The sequence below is a fragment of the Wyeomyia smithii genome, chromosome 3 (genome assembly GCF_029784165.1).
Source record: "Wyeomyia smithii strain HCP4-BCI-WySm-NY-G18 chromosome 3, ASM2978416v1, whole genome shotgun sequence".
In the NCBI taxonomy this organism is placed as follows: Eukaryota; Metazoa; Arthropoda; class Insecta; order Diptera; family Culicidae; genus Wyeomyia; species Wyeomyia smithii.
In genome coordinates, this window is record NC_073696.1 from 50,432,235 (window position 1) to 50,457,263 (window position 25,029).

The 25,029-nt window shown below is 39.4% G+C and overlaps 1 protein-coding gene across 4 annotated transcripts in view; it reads left to right on the forward strand.

The window, feature by feature from the left end:
- The window catches only part of LOC129733190 (protein held out wings), a 57,816-nt gene that overhangs the window by 18,883 nt on the left and 13,904 nt on the right, over window positions 1–25,029 (forward strand). Inside the window, exon 3 of one of the 4 annotated variants that reach the window (XM_055694826.1) lies at window positions 24,105–24,352. The exons of the other annotated variants lie outside the window; for them this stretch is intronic. Within the exon in view, the coding sequence (XP_055550801.1) occupies window positions 24,105–24,158 (54 nt within the window). The 3' untranslated portion in view covers window positions 24,159–24,352. Of the gene's footprint in view, window positions 1–24,104; window positions 24,353–25,029 lie in introns of those variants that run through there. 4 annotated transcript variants of the gene reach the window in all.

The window sequence follows — 25,029 nt, forward strand, 5'->3', positions numbered from 1 at the left end:
TGAGTTACTATTTTCAATTTAACTTGGGGAAGGGAGCTGGGTCCTGAAACGACGATTTTCTGCCCACGTGCAATGTGATCAGCCCCTAAGAAATGAGATAAAAAAAAACTGTAAAAACAGTTTAGCAGCAACCATTCCGGAAATTGTGAATTAAAATAGATTCAATTAGCAATAAACTGACCCATTATACCATGAGTATAAATTACTCCCAAGAAAATTTCTAGTGTGGATTTCATAACTTATTCGCGTGGATTATTTTCAAATCGTTGGAGCTTTAAGATGAGATAATGAAGCCCATCTGGAGAACAAATATTTCATAAACGCCTAGCACCATTTATCTTTATGATTTCATTATACGGCTGCCATATTTTACTAACGAATAGTAACGTATCGAATGAAGAAACGACTAACGCCCACAATACCGCCTAAGATGCTAGATTTTCCCTCTGAAACTAGCTTGCAGAGCGTTCATTTTTCCGAAGCTGGCTGTCCATTTGATACGGCACAAGCTGAGCATCGAAAGCCGCCGTCACTCAAGTCGAGATAAGCCGGTCAGCTAATTTTGGACCATTGAAAGAGCGGCTGCTGTTTTACGACCGTCTCGGTCGTCGCGGTACGATGAGCTTCCTCTTCTAGGCTTCTATATCTAAGCAAGGCACGTACTTTACGCTGCAACGAATGATTTAACAACATTCGTTCGATTTTCTCTCTCATACCATGTGGCTGCGAATTGGATTAGCCGTCGAGAATACCTATTGATTTAGTGGTAGGCAGCGCAGTGATTGATCGATTAATCGTAGTGTGAAACGATTGGTTTATATGGGATCAATTTTCTTTTTGTAAACGATTGTATCCGTCAGCGGCGGATCTCAGCCGGCTTTTGACTATGTGAATGCCTGTTTTATAACCACTAAATAAATCAGCCGGTGCGAGCTCACGGTAACGCAGGTATCGCTTTCAGAGTCAATCAATCAGGGATTTGCATTCGAATTTTCTCACGTTACAAACGTTGAAAACTTTAAAATATCAATTGATAAACGACATCAACCCTCAAACCTACATAACTGGCAGCTGCCTATAAATCCTCGCCGTTCAATTGAAAACTATTTGAGCGACGATTGAAGCAATTCAAAAATGACTTTTCATTGTGCCATTATCATTATCGCTCACGGAACCGCCAGCATTGCGCCAGCCGTCCGTCCGTCAGTGATAGTGAACGCAACGAAAGAACACACGGTGCAGTATTTTTACGCATTGTCACTGCTCCATTGCCTATTCCTGTTTGTTGCGCCTATTCTCACGTCCAAGCATAGCACTATAGCAATTATTACAATTCTAGACCGCGACAATGAACCGCGTTTGGGTGCGTGTGTGGCTGTGAACTACCGTGTTGGGAGCATACTCACGATAGGGTGGTTCTGATTGTACGCGTTTTTGTTGCTTGTAATCAATGTTAACTCTAGTCTAAATTAACTGAGTTTGTGTTGTTGGAGAAGCGAACTTGTATTCGAGAGAAGCTTTAGTTTTGTAATAATCAAAAAGTAATGACTCGTCGCGCTTTTTTAAATGAATTCACTAACTTGCAGAGCTGAATTGTATCTACAATATTGATGAACTAAGTATTCCTCAATTATCTGCTTTTGCGTTACTAGCAAGTTATCGTTCGCTTGCTATAAAATGTTGTAAATATCATGGAAACTAAAATTGTTCTAGAAAGCAATGATACACTTAAAACAATAACCATAAAGAGTTTCGCACATCTTCGAAAATCATTTCTCATCAGGTAATTCATTTGTAAAAATTTTTCACCTCAGATGAAAACATAGCATTTGTCAGTTAAACAGATTTACATTGATGACGCTACCAAATCGGCCTTTCCCATTTGTTCATGCTTCCTAATCATTTGTCCTCTAACTTCTATGCCCATAGATGCATTAGCTTACTCAGTCGTAAGGTATGGTGTAGACGTTTTGTTTTCAACCCTCTTTTTTGCACTGCTACTATTCACGACACTTCAATTAAGTGACTCAGACCATTTAGTTAGCTGCCATTTGGGTGCGATCTGTGGTTTTCCATTGCTGCAAACTGCATAAAACAGACCCCGGAGGAGAGATCTACCAAGGCATCACTGTGCACAATCTAGAAATGAATCGGTCGTATGCATTCAGTGCTGCAAAAAAGCTAGTACGAATATAAATCAAATTAAACGCCAAGTAGTGCCATTTCGCAGCCGTTAAACTATGTGCTTCCACAAACAAACAAACAAAAAAAAACCGAAAACGATTAATCCGTACTCACCTCTGAGCGATTTTATTGCGCTCTGGTTTGCTTCTTGAACGGTCAGACGTTGGCTAACAGTTTGTGGTGACAAGTTAGTCGCATCAAGCGGACAATACCCGAAGAAATGTGCTCTTTGTTGACTCTAGTCTATTTTGTTTATTTATTTTTTTTTAAACATAGACACTAGGTTCATTGCTGCTAACCCGAAAGCCATCGTTACTAATTAAGGTATCCAAAAAAAGTAAAAAGAGCATGCACTCTTCTCGAAGAAAAAGTACAATTGCCTTATACACTTGGTTTTCTGAATATTACATAGAAAATATTATGAATATTAGAATGCATAGGAATGATGATGCCATACACTCGAATTAAACCTGTTAATTCTCTCTAAAAAAAACATGACCTGCAGTAACTTTACGCATATTTACAAGATCAATGAAATTATGTTTAACTATACTATCAAATGACCAGTATATGCAACTATTGCTTACTTATAATGTAATACCACTTTCAACGTACTTTTTTATAACATTGTCAATAACAAAAAAAATCCAATAATAAAATAAACCAAAACTTACATCTACCTAGTTTTAATTCACGACCTTTCTTGACTACTGTGCCTAATCTCTATGTAAAGCTCCACGATTCATCACTTAATCTCTGACTCCGGCAAAAAACAATACTAATGTTCTCCGAAGGTTGAAGTTTTTTTTTCACGTTTCAGCATAACAACTACTTACTAAATGAAAAACTGAAAAAATAATAACAGAAAAATGGAGAATTTTCGTGTCCAGCAGCAGTGCCGCAGTTTACCTTGTACCTACCGGATTCTAAAAACATCTAGGTTGAATGTTGTCGCATTGGTACTGGAATACTCAACTAGTTCTGCAGCACCTAAAACCAAAAATGACTCATAGAAGCAGTCACTCTTTCGAAGAACGAATCAACCGAATGCGAGTTTGTTGTTCCAGTTGCTTGATATGCTGAATATGCTCGAACGATTTGTCTATCATCAATCGAAATTGACTACAAATTTTCGGTAATCCAACGCACATCAAAAAAATGAACCATTTCATCGATGTCGAGAAATAACACATGGAATGTGTAAAGCCCAGACTTAATTTTCAATAGCGCTTACTAAGCAAAAAAACGCTGACGAATTTAGGATTTCCTGAATAAAAACTGGCTTGATAGATTGATACGCCGTATTTTAGGGGTATCTCCTGATCAATCGGCTTCGAAACATTGTTTTTATTTTGATGCAATTATTAAGTTTAGTATCAGGGAATATTGTGTAAAAATTTCGAAGCATAATTCTAATACAAATTGAAGAATTCTGCAAATGAGCAAATTGAAACTAAATATTGTATATTTGAAGTCATCATCACGTAAGGTTGCTTCACAAAAACGTAGTGATACTGGGGGTAAGCCCGGCCCCCTAAGGAAAATGATTCTTTAGTAAGACTTGATGGCAATTATTGTTATATTTCTTTCACAGAATCATTGCCCAGATACAAGATATGAAGACTGTCAGTACTTTCAAACTGTTATTTTACAAGGAATAGTGAAATTTTGAACCTCAGATAAAAACAACGTTTAGCAACCAGTGCGGGTGAAACCGGCACCCCTTGGGGGTAACACCGGCACCTAAGTTTGTTCATGAATTTACTCGAATTAACTGAACTAATTTGGATTCGCAAACCGCCAAATGAGAGATCTTACATTTTTGTATGTTACTGTTGAATTTGGTTGTTGACGGTTAGCTGGTTCTGGGGAGATTGCCGGAACAAGTTCCGGGGAACGATATGTATAAACAATGAAAGAATTTCATACTCGGCAAGCCTATCACGTGGCACTTTAAATCATATTAGTAACTAGTTTCATCGAAGCCAGGATCACCTTGATCACACCGGAGCATATTCCGAATACCACCGGAAAAGCGGTCAGTTTTGTGATTTGATTTATTACATTTGACACCTCTAATAACCCTTGGAATCATTCATAAATCACAGAAGAGCTTAAGTGCATGGGTCTAAGTCGATTTATTAATTTATTCAGCAGCGAATTACCGGTAATAATTGAAAAATATGTGTCAGTAACATCCAACTAACCTTTGACCATGTCGGGCTTACCCCACTCACTGGGTTACCCCAACAGCACACATTTTTTTAAAAAGAGTATTTGTACTAGTTTATCGCTTCAATTTACGTCAGATCGAATTCGTGTGATTGCTAACAATACAGGCAATAAATTGTAGAGTAACGAAAAATTATTTTAGTCTTTTCAAATGAATAAAAGCTTAAGTTCCACTTTCGAAAAATTATATCCGTTTACGTATCAGCTGCAGTAGCGTGTGTTTTGTCTATTATTTTGACGTTTGACGTTTCACGGTGGCTTTGATGTGTCTTAAAATATCTAAAATATTAAATATCATCACTTCACATATTCCAAAACACAGTTAATAAGCGTTTTCTAGTAAAATTTAAGGGTGACGGTCTTACCCTCAGTGCCGGGCTTACCCCCAGTACCCCTACGCCCCTTGTGGACAATGAAAGTAATTGCGTGCAATATCAAAACCCTGAAGAATATAAACGACATTTCAACGGAAACCATGGAAGTTGAATATTTCTTAAGGCAGAAAAACGTTCGTACACAAACGCTGCACTTGGTTGCACTAAACTAACAGAAAGTGACTAAGTACCAAACTTCTAGTTTTAGTCAATCATTGTTGTGTTCCAAGAATTTGCACGATTTTTTATCTTATTTCGTACAAAATAAAAGATTGAATTTGCCTTATAGCTTGAATACATTCGCTATCGAGGTTACAAAGGTTAAAAAAGGTAAAAATTTGTACTGTTTTGGCACATCGATCACATCGATGTGATGAAGTGTTTGCTTGCAAGACGGTGCCGTTTTCGTCGGTGCTTTGGGTCGCATTGTCTTAAGCCTATATTACACTTTTTGACCAAAGGTCAAATATTTAACATTTTGATATAATGGTAAAATTTATTTGACATCACGATCGTTGTTTGCTCGTGTTTGCGACATTCAAAAATTGAAGAGTGACAAACAATTATCTTTGACCAAATTTTTATCTGTCAAAAAGTGACAAATATTTGACGCTTGGTCAACTAGTGCAGCGGTTCTCAACCTTTTTTTGTCCGCGTACCCCTTGGCGATATTTTTTATATCGATTGTACCCGCTGGCTTGGAATGTTCTCGCAGAGTGGGAGAAAATAGTGGTAGATCATGTTGTGGTAGTATAGTTTGGGTTTCAAATTTAACTAAGGTTTGTTTGATAGCTTCATGTTTTAAGATTAAACAATAAATGAAGTACAGTCGAATCGCTTTATAGCGACATCGCAAGGGACCGTCGTTATAGAGAAATGTCGTGATAAAACGAATCAGTTTTATGAATATGAAGCAGAAGGGACCATTGAGAATGGCGCTATAGAGAGGTTTGTCGCTATATGAATTGTCGTAATAGAGAGATTCGACTGTATTATAAAGATAATTGCTTTGTCCGCCATTACTGATTTTTCCTTCGCGTTCCCCCTGAAGGCTTTCGAGTACCCCCAGGGGTACGCGTACCCCAGGTTGAGAACCGCTGAACTAGTGTAATACAGCCTTCAACATGTGCGCAGATTTCCAATTAATTATGCTTCTAGTAAAGTCCCCAACTAAATAATCTAGGCAAATTAACACTAAAAGTTGGACGTTGAATTCTGGCCACGAAACCAGAGAATTTAGGGGTAAAAGTTTACACCTAATATTTCTCACAACAGAACTACACCGTGTTTAATAAATTCTAATACAATTTTATAATTAGGGTCAAACGTCTTCGTCAGTGGTTTTCTTCAAACGTCTTTGTCAGTGGTTTTCTTCGGCAGTTTTTCTGCAGCAATCTTATGCAAAAGGGGGCCGAAGAAAACCACTAACGAAGACGTTCGGTACCCTATATGATGGTTTAGTTTCTGAATATTTTGTATTGAAACTACTTTTCATAAAGAGCATTATGTTTTGGAATAATCCTTCTCTCAGTTAGCTTCGAACCTATCGCAAGTGGCACGTAAAAATTCCGTGAGTATTTCATTCCAGATTTTCTGGATAACTACTTCAAACTGTTCCAGGAACTGTTCAGATCTGGGGAGTTCGACGGCCATTCATTTTTAACTAAGAGAATCTATCAAATTGTCCTTAGGGGGATAGGGTGCAGCCGAGAAACGTTGGACGGGTTCGCCGAATTAGGTACCACATCGATGTTCAGCCGCTCCATCTCCTCCAATGATCGCTTCGAGTGCCAGATCCGGCCTAAACACCGCATCTTCGCTCTTATGGTATTTCCGGCAGGCGTACTATATCGTACTATAAATTTCCCGCTCACAACCAATCCCGAGCGAAAGGAGAGCGGCTTAACATTCTATCTCAATTGATTATCAGCTACAACAGCACCTTCTTGGGGAATTTTGTGTGTGAAATGAACTTCGCCGCGTTGCTCACTTCCTTCGTGGGGCAAGTAAAATAGGAAGTGGCCTGCCAGTCGTTGCCATCCAGGGTAAGACATAGGTCTAGTCGTCCATCTTCACTGCCACGCCGCGATTTGCCAGAAAATCGACTTGACCATCTTCTTCAGGCGCTGCCATCGCGTCATTGCCTGCAGTTCCGAGACGGGACGGGACTGCCGCTTCCTGACATGTATATCCATGTTCGCCAGGTACTTTTTCACTGTTTGGCCGGTTGAACCGACCTCCCAGGCAAGCCTCGTTCTTTCTCTTCAGTATCCTTTGAAGCTTCTTGTCGTTCAGGCTCGTCGACCGTCCGGAACCGGGCGTTCTTTGAACGCGCATGGTGCTAAACGAAGTAGTTGCACTGTTTTCGCTTTCACGGTAAGAGTTCGACTGATAGACCGGTCATTTTTTTCTGTTGACTTATAGGTTACTGTGATTGATGCTGCATGGGTAGTTTCGTCAGTGCGTGTGAAGTTTTTTTTTCACAGCAACGCAATTTTTGTCCATTTTTTAATGCAGACTTTAATTCCCAAAGCTTAAGATATTAGATCAAAACAGCTCAAATCACAGGTCACCTCCATGACTTAGCACCACTCAGATGTAATCCTCTGTGTTAACACGTGAGCAACTTTCGTTATGTTGCAAATTCATGCAATTTTGTCAGTTTTTTTGCTCGTCTGCTTCAAAAACTCTTACTACATTTTTTGATAACCTCAAAATTACATTAGAAGCATACAGTAATAACGAAAATAATAAAAACACTTTCAGTGTTGGTTAGTTTTCCATATTTGCGTCATGCTTGTCTTTTCTCCTCAGAAAACCTCCAGAGTGCAGGAGAACATCTTGAACTGCGAAAACAACTGCCTTCACACTAAAGAGCAAATCATCGCTCATGCTAGAAGAGAGCGACAAACGATTTTTATCTGCTGAGTTTCCTGAACGCACTGCGGTGAAATCTGAAATCTCTCTCTTGCGAGAAAATGAACTATGGTGTACTTTCGCACACGTGTGGACATCACGCACAATAATTACACTGCAGAGCTATCTGCGGTGCGTTTCACAGTTGGTTTCTTGAGCATGGCAGAAGAGGAAAAGAGATTGGGAGAAAAAAATAGACTGCGTTGCTCGTGCCGGAATTTACTCTGGTCGAATTCGTTTTCGCGGTGTAGCTACACGAGAACTACCTTTTGTTCGCCTGTAAGAATCGAACTATACGTAAGGAAAATGTGGAATTAACCGCGGAAAGAAATAACTCGTCGAAATAAACTCAATAACGTGTTTATTCAAGTACAGTCTTTATTAGAATGAAAGGTTAGTTTCTCTTGGTTTTATTCCGGCTGTCTCCTCACACATACATGTTTACGAAGGGTGTATTCGCGCCCTATGTAACTCAGTAGAGTTGCAGTATTGCCAACACCTTTTTGCCCGGTAGGTTTTTTTTTCACCTTTCGGACTACTCGCCAGTGAACACTGTTGTGTACTTCTGCGTTTTCTCTGTAGAGTGATTCACCCCTCTTGTTTCTATCAGATGTGGGATGAGCTGGAAGTGTGTTTGTCTCTCTGCAAGTTGGTTGAGACACTTTGGAGTGGAGAAAGAAGCAGTGTGGCGAAAGCATTTGCTACACGCCGGCACATACTGGAAGGGAAGTGCGCGTTGAATTTTTTCTCCTCTCCTTTCACATACTGAGGAGAATGACAAGTATGATTTGCGTACTGATTTTAGTTGTTGTATGATGTTATGCTACGTCATTACGACCTGCAGTCACTCTTTTTAAAAGAGGAACGGAGAAATAACTGAAATTTTTCGGTGTCTGTGATTCCTAACTTTTTTTAAATACACTATTAAAATATATATACAAAAAATTCCAACTAAGCTTTAGTTCTCTACATATCGTTAGCAAAGTGACCTTTTACGTTACAAAACTCACTTTCAATATTTTGTGTCTTGTCCTTTGTTTCATAATATCATCATATTCATTCTCGTGGTATGTTCAACACCAGGGGTGACATAGCGCATTTCGCTTCGAGTAACTCGAATTGAGAGAAATCAAACTCGTTTCGAGGTGGAGTTGGCATTGCGTATTATTTTCGACACCCCAATTTTATTGCAGTTGATTTCGAGCAAACATTGACTTGAAATTGAATGTCAGATTTGTCTGAGGGCTAGACAACATTATTTCCAAAGAAAATATTTTGGTAATATTATACGATATAGGTTGATATATTTTGATATTTATCGTTTATCCGACACATTGACATCACACCGACGTCCAATAATGCAACAATAAATACTTTGTAAGATCTAATATTGGAAATTTTCTGCCATATATAAATAGTGTCTTGCCCTTAGAGATTGGCATTTTTTACGTTTATAATAAGATATGTCTTTAAAACAAGTTCCTAATCTGTGAATGTTTTTCAACGATTCTTCTAGTGATGAAGATGGTTTTATTAATATACAAAGACGACAACGATAAGATATGAGAGCAAGATCATTTCAAATCGCCTGGAAATACGCGTATGTGGCTTAGCAAACTGAGCATTTTTCACAGATGGAGAGATTTTTTACACCCATGAGTTACATTCTAAAAGGGCGTATGGCTTTTGGCATAGGTTTCGAAGCATTGTAGCCCAGAAACCGTTAGTTGTATAGAAAAACTGTCTGAAAATGAGTTGTAGGGAATTAAAAATGCACCATAAAAAAATATACACTGCACAAAAAAAATTTTTTCGACCAAAAATAAATCAAAATAAACATTAAATTTCAATTAAAAAAAAAAAAGAGTTGAATTTTTTTTTAATTTTTTTTTATAGAAACTTGACGTTAGTATGCAACTTTAAAAAAAAGTCTAGAGCGGGGGCCTAGTGTGGTTGGTAACGTCTCCGCCAACCACGCTCGACGCCTGGGTTCGAATCCCACCGCCGATGGTGGTGAGGTGGCGTGATCCACTCACAACCAACCCAACTGGTCTAGATTCAATCCTAGCCGACACCGGGAGATTTTCTGAGGCGAAAAATCTCTGGGATCACGCCTTCCATCGCATGAGGAAGTAAAGCCGTTGGCGCCGGTCCGTTAATAAACGGGTCGTGAGTTAGGGTTCCTGGGTGTGGAGTCGCCTTCTTGGGCGTCGGTGATTGGCAACAACAGTGGCGGAACTAGACCGACGGAAAATAAGCGAGAATAAAAAAAAAAAGTCTAATTTAACCCTTTTTCAAAATATTTGTATTCTGATGATTTTAAAAGATGCAGAGAGTCATTTTGAATCAAAAAGCTCTTGGTAGTAAACATTCTAAAGACATCGGTTTTCGAGTTATTTTGAATATAAGCTCGAAAAATTATTAATATTTCGGAAAATACACGTTTTCTTAATTTGTCCATGGTTCTCCAGCAAAAACCATACGTTCATTGGAATGCTTCATCAAAAATATACAATTCATTCTTTGACAACAAAACGATTGGGTGAACGGTTCTCAAGAAAAGAGTTAAATGGTCTAAGTGATATAAATATATACTGCCCATAATCGCATATTTGTAACATTTGCAAAATTGGTTGTTCGAGCAAATCGCACTTTTATATTCTGACCTTAAATGCATTGTTCCTAATATATTCTTGCAAATAGACACTTTAAATAAACTTAGTATCATGAAGAAAGCACTACTTTACACTATGTATACATTGAATATTACGTTTGAAGTCAAATTGGTTGAAATTTTCGCAATGATACTTTTATGCCGTCACTTTCAAGCTACTTTTGGAATTATCACAGGGAAAATGAAGTTTTCCATGTATTCAACAAGCATGAGCTAAACATCAGAAACGGATTACCGGTGGTTGGTTACCGGACCAGAATAACTTCCGAGTTCCAAAGGATGCAGATGTGGATTTGGATGGAAACTTTTTTAACAAAAAAGGTGGAAAAGTTAAGTAGTGTGACAATTATGCGGTTATTTACGCTATGTGACAAAACAATTTGGTATTTTTTACGACTTTTTCAAACAAACATAAGCATATTTTTCCAGATGTGAAAAGTACATACTATTCTGAGCATTTTCAATGAAAAGCACAAAATCCATAAAATGTCGAATGTTACAATTATGCGATCACAGGCAGTATATAAGAATCAAATATTTATTTTCGAGTTTTATTGTCTTAGGAACATATTTTTTTATGACATAGATACTTTACGGAACTAGTTTCACCTTGTATTTTATATAGATCATAAGTAAATGATTCATCATCTTTTGAAAACAGCTTCTTTTGTATCTTATTTTACTGAAATCGGAACAAAAGAGTAATACTTTTGTGTGGCAGCTATTATTATAGATTTTTGAAAATATTGCTCCATTCTGTTACTCCTTGTTCATATTCTTCATATGATACCCAACTGAATGACATTTTTGATGAAGTCAAGTTTCTTCAAAAAAAGAAAAAGAAAAAATCAACTCTTTTTTTTTAAATTGAAATTTAATGTTTATTTTTAATTTTAATTTTTAATTAAAATTATTTTTGTACAGTGTATATTTTTTTATGGTGCATTTTTAATTCCCTACAACTCATTTTCAGACAGTTTTTCTATACAACCAACGGTTTCTGGGCTACAATGCTTCGAATAAAACCTATGCCAAAAGGCATACGCCCTTTTAGAATGTAACTTATGAGAGTAAAAAATCTCTCCGTCTGTGAAAAATGCTCAGTTTGCTGAGCCAAATACGTGTGCAAAGTTTCATTCAAATCAAAAATGGTCGATATTTGACCAGAGGTCATTTGGCGCGATCTTGCTCATGAGTATTAGGCTTACATTAAATGAACAAGGTAAGTTATTTTCTGATGGAAAAGAAATTTTTTTCATTGTTTCGTCGATATTTCAAGATAAGGCGGGGAGCACTAAAACCTATTTTGAATACAATATTTCCCTTCAAACTCCACAAGGTACAATTCCTGCAACCCGCTATCCCATAATGTTGCGGTAAGTCGTAATTCTACGTCAAAACATACATCGTAGGGCAACAATAATATTGAAAATAAATGCAAAATATGTGTCGATTATCTCAAAAAACACATTTTTTTAAATCTATTTTTTATATGGAAACTGTTTTTATTTTCTATGGAAGCTCTACTTTTTCTATAGAAACTGCACCACTTCCAATTGGTCTGCCAAAGTTTAGTACTTGGGACCAATTTACGATGAATAACTGATTTTCAAAGTGCACTTTGAAAGTACACAAGTAAAGTGCATTAAATATATGAGATGTTCGAATTCTCTCATTGAATTCCAACCTTTTGTTGGAGTATAAACTCTTGATTCACTAACAAATTTTTTGACCAGCATTTCTTTATGCTGTACACATATTGTTGTTGAACAAGGAACAGCTCGCCTCGATTCTTAAAATGAATTTGAACCGATTTTCTTTATCTGGTACACTCGAATTATATAGACTTACTGTTGCTGGTTGATCGATACAGATCTTTTTTAAGTAAAGTTACGAGTAATTTTCGACAAAAATCTTGCATCATCTTCGATCCCAAATTTATTTGTGTAGAAAAAATAGTTATAGAAAACTTTCTGGTGCGATAAAAGCCTCAAATTTAAAATAAAAATCATAAACTGTCAATACTATAAACAGTTTCCAGCTGCAATAGCTGTGTTAATTATGGTTTGAATTTGTCAAACAAACAATTAAAAAAATATTACATTAGCTGAAATATCATTGCCATAGAATACAAAGTACCGACTAAACGTGATAAAAATTTCGAATCCCTTCCGGTGAAACGGCATCTGTCGTGTGACTCAATCGAGCCCCGCTCGAATCCATCAATCAACCAAACATCGTAAGATAAATATCCATTTCTGAGCCACATCCGCAGGGTCATTTCCAGAGAGGTAGCAGATCATTTGAGTCGATTCATAAAACCGATTACCTCCAGTTTCCGCGTACCAAATTCTGAATGAATGAACGCAAATGCCGACACACGAAAGGTGGCGTCAATCCGATACAGGTGACTCATTTCCAGCCCGTCATCGGCGGTCGTTAACGTCACGCCAAAACGCAAACCCCCGTCTCAAAAGCAGGGATCATTTCGAAGACCGCACGATCCTACTTTGTACTACATCGCCAGCATGAAACCCACTCGTGGTTTTCATCGAATTATAACGAAATCGTCAAAACTTACAATTTTACCATACGTTCCGCGCGCGGGGTCGGCTAATGATCAGTTCATGCGTCCCCCGAAGTCGCGCACGAGTTATGGCAGCAAACGTGCGCATGGTTGAAATTGCTTCCCACGCGACACCTTGCCAATCTACCATTCAGGTGATGGGCGTCTGTCCGTATAAGAAGATACGACAACAGCCAACCAGCGGAGAGGCAGTTCGAGCTCAATCGATTACATACGGAATACTAATTTGGATGAGCCAAAGCCGGCAGCCGACATCGGCCACGGTAATGAATAGGCCACTTGTCGATATATCCGCGTCCAGGCGCAGAACCCCACACCGATTATTTGCCCCAGCGAATCATGAAACCGAGATTTATTGAAACTTCCACCGTGTACGACTCGAGCGGACTACACGAACCTAGTTCCGCACGATCGTTCGGGTGTGTGCGTGTGTGTGTACGGTCGTGCGTGCGTGTATGCACTCCCGCGCGTGGGCGATTTGATTTACCTTTTCCCCCTGGGCAGCAGCAACAGTCTAGCCGGACGACTGGCACGGCAGTAAAGCTGTCCAAAATTGGAGAGCGAACCTCTTTTGCGCATGGGCGTTTTGGGCGCCTGAAAGGTCATTTTTTAACTTAACAACGCACCAAAGCTCATTCGCCTTCGTCCGTGAGTCGATTTACGGCGCTTGGCAGCGTGTGGGAAAATAGAAGTCGCAGATAGTGGAACCTACTAAAAACTGTAGTTAGACGTGGGAGGGTTTGATTTGATAGCCACTTGCAGTGGGTAGAAAGTCAGGCAGTTGGCTTCGCGTGAGTTTGCCGGTTTAATGGTGACGAAATATTAAGAAGAAATATGCATTTTATAGATTATTTTTTCAATGACACTTGCAAGTTTGCATGTAGATGTATCTGAGACATTAGGATTTTGGCTGTATGCCATCAGCCATGTTAACTAGGCGTAAGTCAGACATTCGACATTAATAACACACTTGTCCCCTATGCTTTTCTGACACAATGAAGAGGAAACTATTAAGAAACACACGGTCGTTCATTCATTCATCTAAGAAAATCTTCGCACCATTTGGGCGGATCAGACGATTGAAGTCAACCCAATTTCTCAAAAAAAAAAAATAAATTGGAACTCGCAGCCGTAGTTAACGAAAAATAAATACGAACCGTGACGACGAAATAGGACGGAATTCCTACGCGCTCTCCGGCGGGGCTGGCGCGCTCCATCTGTTGCTGGTGCATACATATGCAGTTGCGCAACCTGCCTGGCCGCCCGATCATGCAACTAGCTGCATATCTGTACGATTGCCATCAACTACCCACCCGAAAGGGCCCCGTTTTTATGCGACCGAACCCTAGCGATAGTAATGTCTGGTCCCCCGGTTTGGTTTAGCCTAGATCGATTGCCCAATTTTTCATTCAAATCAATCTTCAAAGAGACAGTCGAACGCGGCTGCAGTCCGATTTGTGCAGCTCGGTGCTATGCGGCGTCGACGCCGGCAGTGTGACAAAAGCGCACGGTTTCAAATTTGAATCTTATTTGCTCGTTCTACGTGGGATGTTGTGTTACGCAAAACAACTCAGGTAGTTTCACCCACGCACGCGCACTGCATTGATGCGATGCGGCACACGTTTGCCGTCGGGATTGGTTATATTGATATCCGATACCTTGACGGATTCCGGTGATTTGACGCCCACTTGGCTTCGGATGTTTGTGGAATTAGAAATTAGTCAAAGTGCCACTTACCACGCAGTCAATACGGGTTGGATCATGGTTAAGAAGGTGTAGGATTAGGCATTGCAATGAGTGCTGCCTGAGCGGGTGACACCTACAAAGGTGTGTTTGCAACATTGAAAATGATTCCACTGCTTCTAAGGATTATTCATTTTCTAAAGTGAACACCTATTTTTGAAAGACTGTGCTGTTTTTTTCGAACAAATTTATTAGTTTAGATCAGCGGTTCTCAACCTGGGGTACGCGTACCCCTGGGGGTACTTGAAAGCCTTCAGGGGGTACGCGGAAGAAAAATCAGTAATGGCGGACAAAGAAATTTTTCTTTATAATACTTTGTTGTTCAATCTTGCTCCTAAAACAAGTCTATAGCAATCATTGTTTGACCATAGTTTAATTTGAAACCTTAACTAGACTTCCACAATATGATCTACCACTACTCTTTTCCACTTTGCGAGAACATTCCAAGCTAGGGGGTACAATCGATATGAAAAATATTGCCAAGGGGTACGCGGACATAAAAAGGTTGAGAACCGCTGGTTTAGATAGTAGGTATCTTCCTATGATACACTATTCTGAGTAGTTTGGTATATATTGACATTGTTTTCAAAACTCGACTTCTCAACTGCTGAGAAATGAGAAAGTGGTAATAGCATAGCGAGCAGACGTTTGAGCCGGTCAAAGCAATCGCTTGGCAAACTAACAACTTCTTCACAAGCTTATCCATACTAAAGTAACGTACGTTACCAGGAATATTTGTCCCCTGTACATCGCTGAAAAAAAAGCAGTTTCGAAAATGTTTTTTAGGTTTATTTGACGTACGAGAAGTTTGCCTGTTTTTTCGAGGAGATTTGTCTTACAGTTTCGGACTTTATGACGCTTTTTGATGTATACCTAGGTACTTATGATCATTTTTTTTTGTAATATCTCGAACAAAATAAGGGGTCATCCACATACCACGTGGACAACTAAGGGGGGGGGGGAGTTAGCTAATGTCCACGGTCCACACAATTTTTTTAGAATTTATATGGGCAGTTGTCCACGGAGGGGGAGGGGGGGGTCAAAATCGTTAAAAACCGTGGTATGTGGATGGCCCCTAAGAAGTATTTGATTTCGAAAGTCGTTGCAGTTGCAGTTGCAGCACTGCCTCATAACGGTCTACCGGTCCCTTTCTAAGTAGGGTTTCGGTAAGTTCTCTAGAGATTTAGTTTCTCCATATTTTCTCGCTATTTTGAATACCGCGGACTTTATCGCGATTTTCGTCAAACCTCTCAACGATAGCTTGTCACTTGCTTTAGTGCAGGGGTTCCCAAATCGTGCTCCGCGCCGTTTTTAACAATATTAAAAACTAGCCGCAAAAACGAATTCTGTTATTTTTCACATCTTTTAGTCGGTGGAACATTTTAAAAATCAAAATATTTGGTGAAGCATCGTCATTTTTGAATCAATGAGAGAAGTTTAGGTCAAAGTCTCTGTTCGCGGCAATGCAAAAGCTGCTCACTCCAGACTTTAAATAGTTCGGCTGGGATGCCGTCCTTTCCAGTTGTTTTATAGTTTTTTTGCTCTTTTCAAGCTTTCTTGATCTTATGCAAGCCGTTTCTCCAGTCCGTTCATAAACCTTCCGCTTGTACTCAACAGCAACTCCGTCAGCTGACAACCGCTGAATGTTCAGTCGTATCTTTCTCGAATGTTTCAACTAAATAGTATACGTCCATCAGCCGGGCGACTCTGAGTCGACGTTCGCCAACCAACTATTGGACATGAAAACTATTCTTGTCCAACTCATCCGTTTGAGTCTTCGGTGAAGATCTTTACATCATGTTTTGGGCATTTTCCATATGTTTTATCAAGGACCTCACCGAACTCCCCTTCAAGTCATAGGATTTCGTTTGTCGGTGCATATATATTGTTAAGACTGTATATGAATCTGCCCTTGATCCCAACACACAAAACAGTCACTAATGGGTCTCCACCTAATGACCCGATTGGTCTGTTTTCATCGTATGACGAAACCGACACTTTGTTCATCTCGATAAGCAGCCACTGTAGTACATTTGGTATTTTAAAGTTGTTCCCTCGATAGGATTTACCGCTCGGTACTCACATTCATCCGTCTTCGGCGACTGCACTTCTTGGATGGCTACAACTTCCACCTTCACATTTCACAGTTCTAAGATGCCCACGCGTGCCGGTGCGAGTTGAGTTCCGATGCTCCAAGTATCGACTTTCCTATTATTGTTCCTTTTCGTTCGCCTGATTCGATGCCGATTGTTTCGATTCGTATTTACTTCTGAATTATATGTTGTAGGAGGCATTCAACATTCAAGATTCCCACTGGGGTTGGGACCCGATCTTCACTAATGCACACACACCATTTTCCAGTTACTCACCGAGAATTGTAGGTAGTACTTTTCGCTCGAAAATTCCGGAAGCTTTCCGGTCTACCTCCTTCAACGTCCGTAGAGGGCCACCGGAAGGATCAGCGTTTTATACAAATCGAATTTCGTCGGTGTATGCAAGTTGCGGGACCTGTACTGATTCCGCAGCCCGTAAAAGGTCCTATTCTCTTCAGAGGCACAAGAGCCTTCTTCAAGCCCTGCGATCGATTCCTGTGATATTTATATCTTGCGCAAAGCCAAGCAGCATATGCGACCGTGTGATGGTATTGTCGTTTTTCTGCACACCTCCTTCGCTCATTCGAGTGCAATGTTGAACAGTGAATTCGACAGCTGACACTTCGTCTGCAGTCCGAATACTTGATTACGAGCCATCCAGCGTTGCACGTATCAGCCTTATCAGTTTCGCTGAAAAACCATTTTCGAGCATTAACTGCCACAACTCATTTCTATTAACCGAATCGTACACTGCCTTGAAATCAATGAACGGGTGGTTAAACTCCCGTAATTTATCCAGGATCGTCCGAAGAGTAAACATCTGATCGACGAAGAACTCCTCAAGCGGCCTCAGGCTGTTGAACAGGATACGCGACAGCATTTTGTAAAGGTTGGTCCCTCTGTAGTTGGCGCACACTAGTCTGTGTCTTTTCTTGCAGACTGGGCATATGAGGCCATCCGACCAACTAGTAGGCAATTCTTCCTCCTACCATATCCTTTGAAAACATGGTGGATCAATTTATATGGCAGTTCACTTTCATGTTTGAAAAGTTCGACCGGGATCTCGTCCTTCCCAGAAGCTTTACTATTCTTCAGCTCGCTCAGAGCCTTCTCAACCTGATCCAGTGTTGGTGTGGTGGTTCCTCAGCTTTATCGTCGTCGTCTACGTTTATGCTGCTTCTCGATATGTTTTCATTATCGCCGTTCAACAAATCTTCGAAGTGCTTCTTCCATCTGGCTACCACCATTGTTTTGTCAGCAAATTTCCCCCGTCATTGAACATGGCGAGCACTGGTGCATTCTTGTGCCGCGTGCCATTGGCAGTTGCATAAAACCTCCGCATATCATTCTGATCCATTATTTTTTGCGCTTCAACTATCACACTTTCTGCGTGCTGCCTTTTCTTCTAGCGGTGGATTCGTTTCTCTTTCACCCTTGCCCCCTCTTGTTAGTCGGGTACCAGACACTAGATTTCGGCTTCTGGTAGCATTTTTCTCGACCATCATTTGCTGCCCCTCCTCATCAAACCAGCTGTTTCGTTGGCGTCGCTGAGCAGTACCTACCACCTCTTGCACTATTGTAGCCACAGTTCCATGGATAGACTCCCATAAGCTGTTGCTGTTGCCAGTTACGTTGATTTCTCCTATCCTCTCATCTAACTTCTGGCGGTACTCTGCAGCTACCCCTTTAGCTGATAAGCGTTGGATATTGAAACGCATCATTCTGTTGTTTCTTGAACTCGTGACGCTGGATAATCGCGCCAGAATTTTTGCAACTAAGAGATAGAATGATCCATAACGAATTCATTTACTCATTGATTAGAAAAAAAATAGGAGCTCCGCCAACTATTTTGGCTTAAAAAAGTTCTCCGCCGAGCAAAACGTCTGGAAACCCCTGCTCTAGTAAGTTGCGCTCGTTTTGACATTTAGCAGCTGTGTTGCCAAAATAAGCATCCAGTGTACATACTGAAATAACATTCATAATTTTCGTTCAGTGTTAACTTTGACCTTGCACAGACAGTTTTCTATAACTAATTTATGAATATAATATAATTATATTATGTTCTGCAAACTTTATTTTCAAAATGTCGAAAGCCAATGAAAACTTGGCTACCATGAACATTCTGATCGCTTAGCTGAGATGAATTTCATTGAACTTTTAAAACAACAGCTTCATCTATACCATACAAGTCTCCGGGAATGGAGGGAATATTGCCTGTTATGCTCCGAAAGAGCAAGCAACTATTTTTTCTACGGAGTTTGATACTAAGTTTTATACCTTTTAGTTGGAGAAAAACTAGAGTCATTCTCATACAAAAAGCCGGGATTGGACAACACCGAATGCCTTCTGGCCAATTAATTCCACATCTTTTTTTTTTTAAATTATGGAAAACTAATTGATCATCTTTTAAAAACAGTTTATATGGAAGCTAATTAAATAAATTTCAAAACCAACAAATTACGCATGCTAGAGAGAGAAATGGGAAAATCCCTTCAAGTCAATGAAGTTTCCCTGGCAGCTTTTCTTGATATTGAGGGAGCATTTGATAATGCAGCTCAAAAACTCTATGCAAACAGTTTTGAAAAGGCACGATGCCCTCAAGGCGGAATTTCACCACCCTTATTGTGGTCACTAGTCGTCGACGACCTTCTTCAAATGTCCTGTTGCCATGAATCTTACAGCTCAATGGTGCAGGCGAGAGGGCTTGAGTGTATATCCCTCCGAACCAACAATTATCCCTTTCACTCAAAAAAGAAAATACATTATTCCTAATCAGCGGCTAAAGGGAACGAAAAGCCAAATATTTGAGCATCATACTTGACCAGAAACATAACTTGAACACTCAGATCGAACAAAGAACAATTAAGGCTACGAACGCTCTATGGCGTATGAATTAAACCTTAGTAATTCGCTTAGAAGTAGTGCTCAAAAGTTACGTCTTTTTGAAAAAAAAAAACCTCCGTGTAAAATTTCAGGTCAATTGAACCTTGGAAAAACGTACCTCAAAGCGGACAAAGTTTAATTTTTTTGATCGATGTAAAAAATGCACAGGCAAAAATTGAATTGTCAATATCGATTTTTTTATGCCAGATGTCTTAGATACGTCGAGATTTGTTGTTATCTCGAAAAAAAAAATCGACTTTCTAGGACTCTGAAAAGCTTCGAGCTTGATGACGCCAATGGAATATGTGGGAATAATTTGATCTTCAAAGTTCGCTTCTTTCTTTTTTTTCGTATAATAATTTATTACATAAGCATCTTATCTACATGCAAAAGATATTGAAACTACTTATAGCACAAAATGTGTGCGTTTATGGTTATTAGGGTGGGGAATCGTTATATGGAAAAAACGAAATTTGATAGCACAAAGCCAGAACCAAGTTTTTTTTTCTGTTTGGGGACCCAAACAATCCTGAATTTATTGCAAGTCGATTGGTTTTGTCTCCGCTTGGCGCATTGCGTTTTAAATTTATATGGAGATTTGTATGGAAAAAACAACTTTTTTGCATTTTCCATTCTAAAGAGCTCAAAATGGCTCAAACCATAGGTTTCATAAAACTTCAAACGGTAGGTTTTTTGATGCCCAACAACTTGGCCGAAGACACTAAAGAGCTAGGGTGAGCCAAAAAAAATACTAGAGCTGTTCAAAGTTGAGTGTGTCGAAATTTATGTTGCAAACCATTTTTTCTGCCAACACTGCCAGTGTATCGGCGTCAGTCAGAAACACGTTGTAGATTCTATCTACGCCTAGAATGTTGACCTAAATTTGTTTACTTGATCCAGCTGAGTGTATAAACTCGTTACGACAGGTTACTTCTGATGGGAATCCTTCTGACGCCGGTACATTGGTAATGTTGGCAGAAAAGAAGATTTTCTGCATTTAAACCGACATACTCAACTTTGAACAGCTATAGCTCTTCTTAGGGATATCCTAGCTCTTTTGTGTCTTCTACAAAGTTGTTAGGCATCTAAAATACTATACTTTTACATAATGTAGTGCATTATTAGAGCGTTATTGAGCTCTCTAGAAAGGTAAATGCAAAAAAGTAGGTTTTCCCATATAAATTTTCATACAAATTTGAAATGCAATGCGCCAAGCGGAGACAAGACCAATCGATTTCAGGTAGGTTTAGGGTTGTTTGGGATCCCAAAAGGAACCAAAAAAACTTGGTTCTGGAAAATCGATCATTTTTCCCCACCCTAATGGTTATTTCTATTTTTCTCTCTCTTGAACTTTTATTTTAAAAGGAACTAAGAGAAAACCCAAAGTGCTTCTTAATTATTTTCCTATTATTCCATCTTAATATTCGTAACTTTCTTTAGAAGTAGTGCCAAGAGTTTCGTCTTTTCGAAAAAACTACCCATTCAAAACTACAGATCTGTCGGTGAAACTTTGACCATGTGACGAGGTACGTGTTCTTAAGATCCGATTGAGCTGAAATTTTGCATAGAGACTTTTTTCGAGATGACGAAACTTTTAAGCACTACTTCTAAGCGAATTCCGGAAAGTCGGTTTTCATTGCCATCCTAGTGTGCAGCCATTCTAAAAAACTGGGGTCTTAAACCCAGCATAATATTTTGGATATATATAGCAATAATAATGACCTGCCCTCGTTAGTTTAGTGAACCAAACATACTGAAACCATCCACTAAAGCTAAGCTTGGTTAACTAGGAGCGGCAAAAGCGCTCTCAGGCTTAATCGTCAGGCTAACCTAAAAAAAGAAGATTCAACGCAACACCTAAGAATACTGAAAGATTTTTATTTATATAATGTAGAAAACAGCGGAGATAGGGTAAAAATGAAACCAAATTTCGAAATTGCCTAAAGAATATGAGATACAGAACGAGAAACTTGAAGAAATTTCTCTCCGTGGGACACAGGGCAACAGTATCTAGGCGGAAATATGTGCAATAAATAAAACGTGTCTGGAAAGAAATTACCGACACGCACTTAAAGCCTTGAATTCTCTTTTCAGTCACCTAAAACTAATGTGAGTATGCTTCTTATTTATCGCTCCGACAGCTGGCTAAATAAACTAGGTTAATTTATACTAGGTTCCTGGTTACAGTGCAATGGAATCGAAGGTAACGAGATGGTTGACTCACTAGCTAGACGAAGATCATCCAGTAACTTTGTTTGTGCTTTTTAAGCTGAACTCAGTGAATTCTAAGAGACAAATCGCGAGAAGAGCTTCGCGCTATTTTGACCCAATAACAAAGGCATTCACAGGTCTACTTACAGGACACTGTCCGAGTATGTGTCACCTAAAAACTAGTCAAGCTTGATGACGGGCAGCGGCAAGCGGAATCTCGGAACGCTTACTCTGCGATGCCGAGTAATGCATATTGCGTATCTTCGGTAAAAGGCTTGGTAGCACCTGCCGATATTGGGTTACAAGGATTACTATGTTAATCATAGCGTGGTAGCATCTCTTCCATTTTTTTTGGTATGAACTCCACTACGACCAGCAATTTTTTGATCTTTTGTGGCATTGCCCGGACGTTATTTGCTGTTCGCACTTTTTTGCATCCTTAGCGAACTTTTAGACCAGTGGTTATTAAGTCTGGAGAGAACTTTTTGTGTGAAGAATAAACCCATACTTAAAGTTCTTTTGTTACCGAATGACTTGGCTCTACTAAGATTCGAACCTATCACCACTCGCTTGTCAAAGCGGACTCTGTAACCTTGCCGCTACGAAGCTCTACAAATCTCTTCCTTTATTTCAGTATCGAATGTAATCCTCCAATCGTCTTGGTGATTTCGAGTGTATTACTGGGCGAGGTGTGGCCTCATCATTTCTTCGAAGAATTTCTATAAGTGTTGATGCAACGATTATCAGTGAAGTCGTCCACATTGTTTCGTCCAGGCTTTCGGCGGAATCAATGAAATGGCAATGGAAATTGCTCGACTTGGACCGGAGCTGGTGGATGGTTCTGGATTCAAATTCGCTTGATGACTGATAGTGTCGAGTGATTGCTGTCATTGTACCTAGTGCGTAGTTGAATTGCATGGAAACGAATGACTACCTTGATCCAGTAGAACATTGAGACCTTCCCAAATACTTCAATGATAGGTACAGATTTCCATCTTAAAGTTTTGGCGTTCTTGTGGACCTTGGAGTATACTATTGCTCCAGCAGTTAGAGTTGTAGCGCAAGGTGAATGCGAAGTTGACGTCGGCTGGGCTTGATGGATTCTCTTTGGACGAAGCAAATCAAGAGTAGTCCTCATTGGTCTGCTTGAATATGTCACTGGAAAATTGCCTTCGATGCCGACCGCAGCAACTACGAGTTATTCATCTGGTTTCTCGTGTTTGTCGATCAACCGGAAGAGAACGTCTGCATATTTGAACTGGTCAGTTGTGTGGAGTGGAATTCCTTTCTTGGATTCCATCCTCGCCGCCAAAATGTTACATATGAAAGTGTTCACACTATAGACTATTTGTCAAGGAACGTTTGGAAACTTGAACAGTTGTTAATTCATACATAATTAGGTAGGCAATGAGAAACTGATAGGGATTTGAAGAGGTGCTACCTTTTCGCACCATAAAAATTATTGAAATGAAAAAAATAATTGAATAAAGTTTTGGAACAGCTTGATAAAAGCTATTTTAATGTGGATGATTTTTTAACTTCAATATGGCGTTTTTTATGCTATCGGATAAATACTATCATCACTTCGAAAATAGTTTAGGTGACGGATAAAACATGATTTTTGCCATTATCATTCTTAGAATCGGTCAAGCAAATTACCTCATCTTTTTAAAACAATCGATTTAAAACGAAATTTGCGATCGATGAACGTCAAAATTTAAAACCTAAAAATTATTTCATGACAGTCCCATTTTCAGGTTCGAATTCTTCGTCACAACATAACCAGATTCTCTAAATTGTATTCCACCATGAATCCTGCCATTACCACCTATGCGTTCCCTCATGCAAATTGAAAAATGAACTAGAATTCCATTATATTCCTTCCCTAGCATTCTGATACAAACAATTTGTCTCGTTTTGACATTCATTAGTCACTGCTATGTGAATCATTTACGAAAGAATCATTTACGAAAGAGCTTTCTGCATAATAACCATCTCTAACAACTCTCTGCCTTGTTTCTTGTGTTTTACCTTTTCGCAATTAATTCACACGGACAATTTTTACAACCTATTGAAACATTTCTCTCGCGAGCTTCGCTACCGCCAGAAGAATGAACTTCTCTGTATATTCGCTATCCCCACTAGCCACTTAACGCGAAAATCTTCACCGTTTTGTTTTCTCTTTCTCTTTGAATTTTCTCTTCTAGTTTTCCTCCTGTTTCCAACCATTTCCGCACCATCAGAGACAGATGACAGTTTAGAGTGCTAAGTGAGAGACGCGGGTGAAAATTTGCACGAGTGCCGCAGCACCGAATTTGCTCGCTACCACACACACCCGGGCCCATCTTGAATTATGCGGTTAAAATTTATGATCTGTACGCTGTCGTGTCTCATTCTGGCCTCTAGCCTGCACGCCGAATCGCGGTCAGCGGTCTCGGAAAAAAAAAGACAAACGGTAAATCCGTGAGAATAATCTATTTATACTACCGGCCTGTCTCACCTTTCAATTCAATTCACGATTATTCGCGTTGCATTTACGCCTTCTGGTAGCCCGTGCTTTCTTGTGTGTGTTTCCTTGTATTTTTTTGTTAGAAACATTATTGTGCAATAACACCTGTCAATGCCGTGTCCACGGTATTGCGTGCATACATTTTATAAAAATATGAAACGTAACCTCGGTTTCTCTGTTGAATATGCAAGCATCAGGCATCCCTCAAACAATAAATTACCAGAAGGAATTTTTTTTTTTTTCAAATATCAAACGATAACCTAAAAGACATTTAACCGGTTCTGCCAAAATAACCAAACTGGCTTAAAATTAAACGACAAATTAAAGTCCGATAGCAGAGGCAGTGTCAAGTTGCGTTGGGGCAGAAAAATCATTTTTACCTGTTCTAATCCACCTTAACAATATTTTGTGACTAAAAGCAGCTAATCAGAGAAGTTCCGTACCGGCTGTCTAATATCAAACTGCGGGAGTTCTCAGTGTGTGTATCTCTGAAATGTTATCACGCTTATGGATGCCTAACAGCAAGTTAACAGTGCTAACAAAAATTAATTAACACATCGATTTATAACATCTGCTACAACATGTGGATGCGAATATCGAGCTGGCACAGGTGAGGTCTTCTT